The sequence below is a fragment of the Uranotaenia lowii genome, chromosome 1 (assembly GCF_029784155.1).
Source record: "Uranotaenia lowii strain MFRU-FL chromosome 1, ASM2978415v1, whole genome shotgun sequence".
NCBI lineage: Eukaryota > Metazoa > Arthropoda > Insecta > Diptera > Culicidae > Uranotaenia > Uranotaenia lowii.
The window spans coordinates 174,162,891-174,175,030 of NC_073691.1; the positions used below are offsets into that span (position 1 = coordinate 174,162,891).

General features: G+C 38.7%; 1 protein-coding gene across 6 annotated transcripts in view; it reads left to right on the forward strand.

Annotated features, from left to right (window-relative positions):
- The window catches only part of LOC129757671 (ABC transporter G family member 23), a 208,239-nt gene that overhangs the window by 162,381 nt on the left and 33,718 nt on the right, over window positions 1–12,140 (forward strand). For 2 of the 6 annotated variants that reach the window (XM_055755118.1, XM_055755273.1), the window contains exon 2: window positions 1,445–1,868. The exons of 2 other annotated variants lie outside the window; for them this stretch is intronic. In XM_055755118.1, coding sequence (XP_055611093.1) covers window positions 1,858–1,868 — 11 coding nt within the window. In that variant the 5' untranslated portion in view covers window positions 1,445–1,857. Of the gene's footprint in view, window positions 1–1,135; window positions 1,248–1,444; window positions 1,869–12,140 lie in introns of those variants that run through there. 2 more of the 6 variants (XM_055755197.1, XM_055755351.1) reach the window with 2 other exon arrangements.

The window sequence follows — 12,140 nt, forward strand, 5'->3', positions numbered from 1 at the left end:
ATTGGATGGGAAAAACTCCTCATGAGATTGAAAGACCATTCTATCATAACGGCCAACTAAGGATCCTTCAATGAAAATATACGACATAGTCCTATTTGCCACTGGTAGTGTTCGTAAAATGATGCTGGTTGTTTCACCAACACTTTTCAGTTTCGGGACAATTAACCTCAAAAACGACCATGTGCGTCGACTGGCTGCCCCTTTTTTTGTACCGAGAGTTTTTGAGGTTAATTGTCCCGCCTCATCTGTACACGCTCAGCGAGTTTGCGTCAGAAATGTCAAAAACAACTCTATAGCAAGCAAAGAAAAAAAGTTATGCCTACTTTATTGATGTTTTAAAATTACTTATGACACCAGACGGCGTAACTTTTCTGACAACCTGAAAAAAGTTAATCGTACCAACATTGCATCTAACCGATATCGATTCATTTAGTAAAATCAATCGCATTTGCTGAACACACACTGGAAAATTCCACGCAACAGATAAAAACAAATAAAACAAATCTGAGTAACGCTAAAAATAGTTCCAATTACAAACAGAGATTCTAAATAACTCACCAGAACCCGAACCCGAATCTCACAGTAGGCGAACGAGCATTAGGCAACAAACGAATGAGCGACGACGGCAGCTGCTCCTCGGTAACGAGATTCAAATTTGCCGTCGTGATTAGTATGCAGTCAGTGTGACGGCTGCCATTCTGGCATCATCATCATCATCAATGGATCATCAGCGGTGTGAGTTGGAAAAACAAGAACCCTCTCGTCACAATCGCTTCCATCATAAGTGTCATTAACTAGTCTTCTCTGAATGGGATGCGAATATCTGTGTGTGTGCGTGTGTTTGTTTGTGGTTAAGGTGATGACGATGATGGCGTGATTAGTGTCCTTCGTCGGGTTTCTCTCGTTTCTCGATGCCGACGAGAGAGTAAACACACGATGATAAGTCGAATTTTCACGCACGCACGATTGCCGAACTCTATAGCTAGAACAAAAGTGTTAATCGATACTCTCTCGGTTTGAAGATATCTCTCTCACGCAATACCTTGTTTGTATCTAGGGTAAGTACAAGCACCAAGCAAATCTGAGATTTGGAAGAATGTCAGTTATCAGCAACAGTTCTCAACAGCGCATTGACTGGCTAGTGATCAAGAACGTGTCGGTGATCGACGAACCAGTACAGGTGCAACCGGATCACCGTGAAGATCGTTTGGGTGAGAATCACCGAAGAGAAACTGTTGTGATCTGAGGTATTTTGGTTTTATGTTAAACTAGTGTTGCAGGAGGGTGTTCCACGTTCGCACAATTTTCCCCTAGAATATCGCCTGATGAACTGAAAGTGTTTAAAAAGTGATTCGATCAGTGAACTCAATGAGTTAAAAGTGTTTCGAAGTTTCAAACCCAATATGATCAATTTAAATTAAAGAAAAATAATCTCTTTTTTCAGTTCACGAGAAAAAGGTGCCAGTGAGTTTTCATTAATAGAAAATAGTGAATTTATGATTTAGTCTGTACAATTGACGACGATCCTCGGACCAACGGACTTAGGACAACGTGGACAGTTTTTTAGTTTTTTTAGTTTGAATCAACAAAAAAAAAGTGGAAGAGCACAAGAAGCACTCTTTATCCTCGCGCCGCAACTTCCTTACGTTCGGCAGCAGTTTTCTCTCTCTCTCTGGGTAACCGACCCTGAGCTGTGTGTTCTGTGAGTGTCCTGGAACAAGTTCACTGGACCGGATTCTCTTCGGCCAAGAGACCGGTATCGGTGCGTGTGAGTTTCCAACGAATAACGACGAAAAAGTTAAGTGAGCTTCTAGCAACAAGAAACAACATCGATAACGGCGTACAATACATGACAAAATGTTAATAACGTAAGTACCCAAGTAGCTCCGATCTAATTTATTCTATTTCCTCATGTGCGAGCAGCCAACAAAAACAATCTTAGGGAAGTTGGAACACGTTTTAGTTGGGGAAAAAACTAGTCTTGTCGTTTCCCTTTCGTTGGCCTAGTGGCTTAATTTAGCCGCTATGTTGGAGTCCAGGCATTTTTTTTAGAAACGTAATAGACTTCCGATAAACCCCTAGTTTACAGTACCGATCAGGTTCTTTGAATTTGAATTATTCATCATCGAGTGATTGATAACCATGGCCACGTTCGTTGACCGGAACTACCCGTTGAAGTAGTTAAGAACCTAATTTTTTAGTTGAAGGTGATTTTTTATGGCTTGCCGGAGCAGACTGATATGGCAAAATTATAGCAAGTTTTGCCACCACACCCTGGAGTGAAATTTGCTCTCATTTTACTTGACATAAGGTGGTACACAGCAAAAGTGAGAGCACAAATCATACTTTGTAAGCAAAATGATACCAAATTTTGCTAAATGTGAAACCCTAACTACACCTCGTTTCCCAAGAGCTAGAAAAGCACATGGATGTCAATTTAAGGTATCACATATTTTTCGACATTAGCCGAATTTGACATCATAATGCTCTTAAATCTTTCGAAAAATTAGGTGTAGCGAAGGTCTCAGTTTTGGCAAATTTTGGCAAAACGTTGCTAGCCAAGCACGAAAATTAAGCTTTCATTGTCAAGCAAAATAAAGCAAATATCACTCTCAAGGCGTGATAGCAAGTTTAGCTATTAAAGTATATGTACTAGTTTATATTTCGTTTTTCTTAACTATAACAAAAAATATAACCTGAATGATACCCCTTACTCAGCAGTCGCAGTAAAATCTGTTTCTTATAGAGTGATCATTTTGCTATTGATGCTTTACTTTGGTATTGGTTTGCCATCGAATTTTAACATATCGATACTTCAGTGGAACCTTATTTTTTCATCGGGAACTAAATCTTGCTATCATTTTAGCATCAATAGCTCATTTAGCATATGTTTGCTATCGATTTAGGCATCAAAGTCTGCTCGGGAATTGATCAATTATCAGAATGTTTATAGTATAATTATCAGTTATTTTTAAGTTTCTCATTTACAAATAAGAAACATTTGAACTTTTGAATAAAACATTTTTTTTAAATTTCATCCATAGAATAGCTGAACTTGGCGTCAGAATCACAAGCAGAATCTGATATCTAAATGATTAAAATTTTATTGATAAGTTATGATTTCAAAATTGAAAGTTATGACCTCAACATTTAAATGTTTCGACTTTTAGCTCAAAACATCACTCCAGAATTCTTCATCTTGCAATTTATTTTTTTTATTTATGAGTAAGATAATTGATTTCGTTGATTTGACAAGCCATTTCAGTCATCCATCCATCCACGATCAGAAATTACGCTAATAAATTGTTCTGACTGCGCGAGGATTCGTTGATTGACGTCACCTCAGTGACGTACACCAATATAATAAGTAACCAAACACATCGAACTTTGAGTTATTTTTTTTGTTTTCGCTGGACCAACACTTGTTTCCCCACATTCGAATAATGTTTAGTTTGACTCCCCGGGTGTCGATGGGAAAAGATTTGAACGACGGACCAGGAAGAAACCTTTGAGTAATTGCTCTTGTGTTTTTTTCGTTCGCTCCCAAGCAATAAGTAGGTAGGAAAAAAAACAAGGCGAGAAGATAATCACTCCCGAATATCAAACATTGATTTCCAAAAAAAATACACCAGAGTGGAAGAAACAATATGGACTGCAAATTTACGAATATTCATGGTTGCTAAATAAATGTACTCTCGCGAAAGGTTTGTCGAGAAAAAAATCTGTTTGTACAAATGGTTAGCTTCCTCAGTTGTGTTCAAATTGAATTGTCAGCTATTTTTGGAGATTATTTCATCACAAACCTAAAGAACATCCTCGGTTTTCTGAAAAAAAAGTTTCCAAAATTTTAAACTTCTTCAGCATTTTTAAATGGTAATCTTAAATTTTATAGATAATCACTATTAATGTTATTTGCAATGTTTTCCTCTCATTCGAACTGTCAGAATCCTGAATGTGTTAAAAGCCAAGAGTTTAAGATCGAGGATAGAGATTTCGAAATTAAGAAGCGAGAGTCAAAAGAGACGAGCACACATCCAGAGAAAAGGTTGCAAAATTTCAATGCCGCTTGGCGCAAAGTCTATGTCAAAAATGAGCTGAAATATGCATTATGCCAAAGATCAAATCGATTGGAAAAACATAAGAGTATCCATTCCCAGGCCATTTTAGCATTCCCGGTAGTCGGGAAATCTGACGAAATTTTTCCTACGAAGTCTCGGGATCCCGGGAAAAATAGAAAATGTAAATTTAAACATTCTACTGCATAAGTACGAATTCCTATCTGCATATGGTATTTTTTGAATTTTAGGTAGTACCTAGCATTGCAACACATTTCAAACTTTTTTAATGCTTCAAAAATTCAATTAGCAATTATAAAATCAAAGGCCCAAAAACTAAGTACTTTACCCGATAAACTTGACTGATTCTTGCTGCGAAAATTGAGAGATATTTTTCACTATCGATCAACATTGGTTAGCTAGACTTAAGGTTGTTCATCAAATCTTATGAATGTTCAGAAAACTATCCTTTTTTTTCTTTTTTCAAAATATGTCATTTATTTGCCGATAAATTTGCAACTGTCAACAGATTGCGAAAAGGAAGTTTTAAATGATGAGTGTTGTAAAAAAGAACACTCAGACAAGGTTGCCGAAATCACAGAAAAATATTTGACTCCACAGAATGTTGAGCAAATCTTCAATTTAGAATCTATGTCACAGAACACGAATTTTGGACAATTCATAGATTTCACAGATTTTTCTAAATTCATACATATTTTCTAAAATTTTTTTTTTATATCAATATAAGTTTTAAATTTCTTCTTTTAACTGGTTAAGTAAAAATAACCTATTTTTATTGACTTTTCAATCAAAATAATAAAAATAACACCACAGAAACCCATCACAGAATTTTTGGGTAGAGTCAGAGAGTCAGAAACTCAGATTTTTTTTCACAAAAACACAAATTTTTTTTCGGCAACTTTGCACTTAGATTCTTTTCGTAGCGCTTCTTTATTGGAATTGTTTGATTTTAAAGATTCCTTGTCGTTTTTCACTTAAATTCTTAGTTTTCGAATGATTTTTTTTTTTCAAATTCAATGTATTAACCAGTTCACAAAAAAAAAGTTTTAAGTCTTAGCAACAGTTGCATTGAAAAAAAGAATGAAATCACGCAGAGCAGCGCACAAACTTCCAAGATTGATAGAATACCATTTCTCTTACAGTCGAATTTGTTCCATGAAACTTTCACAAAAGCTAGATAAACTTATCAATTCTTCATTCAATGAGTTTAGAACATTTTGCGGGCACAAGGAAGAGAAATTCAGCTGTATCTTACCTAATGCATCACACAACTAGCTGTAACTTTGTCAATCTTAACATTTTCATCTCAAAATTTGATGAGATTATGTAAAATAGTATATTCTAGTATGTGGTCATCAATATCCATCAACGCGGTCAAAAATTGAAGCGATTTGAAAATCAGGTTGGTTTCGGGGTGACAGGTAATTTCCTTATTTTTGTGTGTTTTTGTTTTCTCTCATTTGGAAGTTTTTCACTTTCAGAATGCTTCAATTAGATACAAATTTCAATGAATGTACTATTTTTACATTTCCGCATCAAATTTTCGAATAAAAACGTTAAATTTGACAAAGTTTCAGCTAATTTTGTGAGGCAATCTCAATTTTCCCTACTCCTACTAGAAAAGCTGTATCCCTCTTTCTAGTGCCCTCAATATGTTCGAAACTCATTGAATGAAGAGTTTAAAAGATTATCTAGCTTGTGTGAAAGTTTCATGAAAATATAACAACTATGAGAGAAATGGCATTATGTCAATGTTGGAAGTTTGTGCGTTGCTATTTTTAACACAACTGATCAAGGTAGAACTATTTTTTTTTGCCTAATCTGATCTATTTTTCCAATTCAGATGGTGTTAAATTTTAAGTAATTTGACACTTTTCATCGGCTTCGTAAATTCCAGGGATTTTTTAAGCGTTTCGCGGGATTCGGAAATTCTCAATTTTTTAATTCTCGAGAATTTCCGGTCGGGTAATCCCGGCTAAGACACAAACTTCTTTTACAATTTCATGTTAGTTGGGTCGAGAATCGAGGGTCAATATCGAGAGTCGAAAGTCGAGAGTTATGAATCAAGAGTCAAGAATCGAGAACAGAGATTCGAGAATCGTAAGTCGACAACGGAGAGTCGAAAGTATAAAGACTAGAGTCAAAAGTTGAGTTGAGAGTCGAGTTTGAAGACAAGTTTAGAGTCAAGATTTGGGAGTCGAGTTGGGAGTAGAGTGTCCATTTCCCGGCCATTTTAGCGTTCCCAGGAATCGGAAAACTGACGATCCTTTTCCCGGGAATTCCCGGAATCCCGGGAAAATTGAAAATGAAGATTTCAACATGGAGATCTTGATCCTCTACTGCGTATGAATTCTTATCAATATGGTATTATTAAATTTAAAGTAGTACCTAATATTGCAAAATATTTCGAACATTTTTAATGCGTCAATAATTCAATAAGCAAACCAAAGACCCAAAAATAAAGTACTTTAACCGAAAAACCGGTCTGATTATAGCTGCAAAAATTTGAAATAATTGAGAAAGATTTCTCACTATCCGTAGAACTTAGTTAGCTAGACTGTTATTCATCAAACATCGTAAATTTTCAGATAACTATCCATTTGTTTAGCAATATGTCATTTGTTTGCTGATGATTTTGGTTCTAAATGAAGAGTGTTGCAAAATAGAACATTCAGATTCTTTTGGAAGCGTTTTATTATTGGTTTTATAGATTCTTTGGCGTTTTTCACTATTACACTAAGTTTTCGATAGGAAAAACATGTTTCAATCAAATTTCTTGTGTTAACAAGATTTAAGAAAAAAATATTTAAGACTAAGCCATCAAGGTCACTGATCACACTGACATGACACTTAGAACACAAATTTAACCATTTTCAGATTTGTTTTTGTCAAAGTTTGTAGGTTTGCAAAACCGACGAAAAAATTAACCTGTTTAGCCCGATTTTATCGTAGAAATTGCCTTTTTTTTAAGTTGGATGGCACTTTCTAACTGGGATAGCATTTCTCAAATCGATCGATGCGCACTCTGGAATCGGTATTGTGTACTGTTGGAAAAATTATCCAACCAACGTTATCGATTGTCCAGTCAGTATGGTCAGTAGTAGAACTATCATTTTCCTTGCTCAACATGATTAATTTTTCCAATTTAGATCGTGTAAATTTGTAGTAATTTAGAACATTTTACTGGCTTCGGGAATTCCCGGGATTTTTTAAGCGTTTCCCGGGGTTCGGGAATTCCCGAATTTTTCTAATTCCCGGGAAATCCCGGGTAGGACATTCTAGTTGGGAGCCACAGTTGAGAGTTATAAATCCAAAATCAAGGGTCAAAACTCGCTTTTCGACTCCCGATTCTTGTCTCTCGACGAGTTTAGAGTCTATAGTCAAGTTGAGAGTCGAGTTGAGAGTCGAGTTGAGAGTCAAGTTGGGTGTCCAGAGTTGAGAGTCCAGAGCTGAGACCCAGTAAACATGAATCGGCAGAGAGGTAACTCAAATCGACAGAGGGATCGTAACGATCTTTCTTGCGATTTTGCATCATCTGATCGGCTGAGAGGAACACACCATAGGCGTGCCTTGAATGAGTGCCACGAAATAATCTAAGACACGCCCTCCAGAGAAACACGCGAACACAATCCGAATCGTATGTTTCCCTTCGAGACGCGTGTTTGCCTGCCTGAGAAGTCGACTGCACCGTACGAGTGTACGATTCAAACTGATTTCGCATCTACGCATTCGTATTCGTTGCCTCTAGGGATCTCGGCAGGACAAACCGAATGCGTTCTTGGAGTGTCGCTGAAATTAACCGTTTTATTCTAAGTTCGGTGACTCAACTCTCAATTTTTTGTATGCTCTGTCGATTTCTGAGAGGACGCGCTTACTGGGGAGTTATGAATCAAAAATCAAGAATCAAAACTCGAGAATCTAGAGTTGCCTGTTAGCAGTTAAGAGTGAAGAATCAATAGACGAGGGCCAAAAGTCACAAGTCGAGAATCGAGAGTAGATAGTCGAGAGCAGAGAGTCGGAAGAAGAGACTCAAGAGTCCAGAGTCCAGAACCGTGAGTTGAGAGTCGAGGGAAGAGAGTCAAAAATAGAGGGTTGAGTTTGAAGACTCTCAACTCGACTTTTGACTCTCGATTCTTGTCTGTCGACGAGTTTAGAGCCCAGAGTTAAGTAGAGAGTCGGGTTGAGAGTCAATTTGAGAGTCTGGAGTTGAGAGTCCAGAGTTGAGAGATATAAATCAAAAATCAAGAATCAAAACTCGAGAATCGAGAGTTGCCTGTAAGCAGTTAAGAGTGAAGAATCAATAGACGAGGACCGCGAGTCACAAGTCGAGAATCGAGAGTAGATAGCCGAGAGCAGAGAGTCGAAAGTCGAGTTGAGAGTCTTCAAACTCGCCTATCAACTCGACTTTCGACTCTCTATTCTTGTCTCTCGATGAGTTTATTGTCTAGAGTTAAGTTGAGAGTCGAGTTGAGAGTCAAGTGCAGAGTCCAGAGTTGAGAATTCAGAGTTGAGAGTTATGAATCAAAAATCAAGAATAAAAAATCAGGAATCAAAACTCGAGAATCGAGAGTTGCCTGTTAGGAGTTAAGAGTGAAGAATCAATAGACGAGGGCCAAAAGTCACAAGTCCTGAATCGAGAGTAGATAGTCGAGAGAAGAGAGTTGGAAGAAGAGACTCAAGAGTCCAGAGTCGAAAATCGTGATTTGAGAGTCGAGGGAAGAGAGTCAAAAATAGAGCGCCGAGTTTGAAGACTCTCTCAAGATGACTCTCTCAAGACGAGTTTATAGTCAAGAGTTAAGTTGAGAGTCGAGTTGGGTGTGAAGAATTGTGATTTTTAAATCAAAAATCAAAAGTCAAAACGCGAGAACGGAGAGTTGCCTGTAAGGAGTTAAGAGTGAAGGGACCAGAGTCGAGAATCGTGAGTTGAGAGTCGAGAGCAGAGAATCGAAAATAGAACGTCGAAAGTCAAGAGTCGAGAGTTGAAAGTCGAGTTGAGAGTCGAGTTGAGAGCCCAGAGTTGTGAGTTATAGTCCAGAGCAGTGAGTCGTAAGTAGAGACTCAAAAGTCCAGAGTCGAGAATCGTAAGTTGAGAGCCGAGATCAGAGAGTCGAAAATAGAGCGTCGAGCGCCAAGAGTCGAGAGTCGAAAGTCGAGTTAAGAGTCGAGTTTGAAGACGAGTTAAGATTCTCGAGTTAAGTTGAGAGTCCAGAGTTGAGAGTCCAGAGTTGAGAGTTATAAATAAAAAATCAGGAGTCAAAACTCGAGAATCGAGAGTCGCCTGTAAGGAGTTAAAAGTGAAGAATTAATAGACGAGGGCCGAGAGTCACGATTCGATAATCGAGAGTAGATAGTCGAGAGCAGAGAGTCAAAAATCGAGCGTCGAGAGTCAAGAGTCGAAAGTCAAGAGTCGAGAGTAGAAAGTCGAGTTTGAAGACGAGTTTAGAGCCTAGAGTTAAGCTGAGAGTCGAGTTAAGAGTCGAGTTAAGAGTCGAGTTTAGAGTCGAGTTGAGAGTCGAGTTGAGAGTCGAGTTGAGAGTCGAGTTGAGAGTCGAGTTGAGAGTCGAGTTAAGAGTCGAGTTGAGAGTCGAGTTGAGAGTCGAGTTGAGAGTCGAATTGAGAGTCGAGTTGAGAGTTGAGTTGAGAGTCGATTTAAGAGTCCAGAGTTGAAAGTTATAAATCGATAATCAAGAGTCAAAACTTGAGAATCGAATGACGGTAGTCAGGAGTTAAGATTGAAGAATTGTTAGTTGAGAATCAAAAATTAAAAGTCGAGAATCGAGCATCCACGAGTCGGTAGTTGAGAATAAATTCGATGGTTCCAGGTCGACTCGACTCAACAGAAGAGTCGATAGTCCCAGGTCGACTCGACTCAATATAAAAGTCGAGAGTCGAAGTTCGGTGTAAATAGGTTGGAAGGTATGTAGATAAGCTGTAGGTGTTTCCAGTGTACGGTTTCTAGAATCGAGAGTTCATTGATGGAATGTGTTTCCTCAGTGACCAATCATCGAAAAACAAAGCATAGGACTATGACCTCACCGAAATCGCTGTCTTTTCAGAGCGAAAACAAAAAAAAATAACGCTCCAAACTGTGGTCAAAATGTCATCTTAACACACATCCGCATCGATTAGCTCCGAGCACCTGTGCTCGTTGCAAGGTCAACAAACAGGCCGCTTTCCTCTCACAAGACCAGTTGCTCGATTATCTGTGGGTCTCAGTGGCGAAATTGTGTTCGCATTTTTTTTTCTTCTTCTTTCATCGAAAGAGCCGACGACAACACCACGGTTGAGGGCGATAACCGGTCATCGTTGGAACAATCCGAAGCAATATAAAGACAACAGCAAACCGTCGTCGTCGTCGTCAACTTGACCGATTATATAACGACTCGGCCATGTTCGCTTTCGGTCCCCGAAAATCTGTCGTCCCCTTGATGTCTCGCCAAAACTCTAGTTTTGTGGCATTTTCTTCTACTTAGTGTGCTTTCGAGAGGTCTCAAGAAAGAATCGGGCGGGACGAGAAGCGTATCGGCATAGGTACGTGACCCACTTTTCTGAAGGTCATCGGCGACGACCACCGCTGGACGGTTTTTTTTTCTTTCCTTCTTTGATGTGCATTTCTCGTGGAGTGATCGTGGTGTGGTTTTGCAGACTTCGCTTGGTTGGTATGTAGCCTTGTTTTGTTCCTACATACTTGCTAGCAACAGCTCCAGCGTTGCTGTTTCCCCACATTTGCGATGCCGACTGACTGACTGACTTTGGTCTTGCAGACTTGCAGAGCCCATTTACACTGCATGATTATTATTTGCCGCTTGGATTGGCCAGTGATTGCGCGGTGCCTTTGTGCGATCTTGATTATGACGCGCTTGTCTACACATTTTTCGACACAGAACAACACACAATAAAACGCCTTCGAGCGGAGTCGATTTCATCAATAAGGGTAAACATCAATAAGCTTAAACTGGTATTTAAGGACTAGCGATGTTAACTAGCAGAAAAAAAGTTTGATATTTGTAGGTCTCTAGCTCAGTTTCAAGGAACTAAAACCTACCTCATTTAGTCTTCCATAAGTTGAATAACAGTCTCACGGATCAGGAAATGGATCAATAAAATAAAAGATGAACCCTAATCATGAGAAATCAAAAATTCGATCAACTTATAACTCCCCGGATGCAACGATCCAAGATCGTTAATTAAGCTCACGAGCGATGATGAAAGCCCTAAGGAGGGGGCGAGACGATTGCTAGATAGTATCGAGCTTGAGTAATTCAAGGTGCATAAATACATGCAGATTGACAGTTTCAAAAGAAACATAACTATGTGTATGAAACACAAGAAAAGAGCCAGCCAAGCCCCGAGGGCGTGAAGTTGCCACACCGGTGAAAAACTCATTACGGTTGGTGACCCCAATATCTGCACATGGCTCGTTAAAGGTCGTCCGCCGCCATCGAGAATGGACTTATGGCTTTGGAATTGATTTTTAATGAAAAATTCGCTCCACTCTCCTGAAGCCGCTTCGTTCGTTCAGAGATCATTAGGTCTCTCTTTTGCTCAACTATTATTTAGCTCGTGTGACTCACTCTGCTATTCATAAGCATAGGAGTTCATTTCATAAAAACAATTTATTTCAAATCAAAAGAGTCCACACTTCAAAACTAAAAACTAAAAATTAAGAATTAATTGCCCGATCGACTTGGATTGGAACGTCCGGTCGTGTCGGTCGGTGTAGTTAATTGGTCATTAGCCCGTTTGAACTTTGATGCTAGCCTCCTTTTTGCGGTTAGGTACAGGTACCGCAACAATTTCCTAAGAATCTCAATAGAAGCAATCAACACACTTGGTTCAAGCGTTTGCGTGGATCACACGGGTTGGTGATCAGAGGCGTGGGAATGCACGTGCTATTTGAGAAGCGGCAGATTAACGTTAAACTTTTGGTTTTGAAAAATTACCAAGCACATAATGCTCTAAAGCTTCCTGTATAAAAGATTGTTAGTATTGGTCGGAAAGATAACCAATTCCGGGTTCGAAGACCTGAATATTTCAGTTTGTTGATGTGAAGACATAAACACT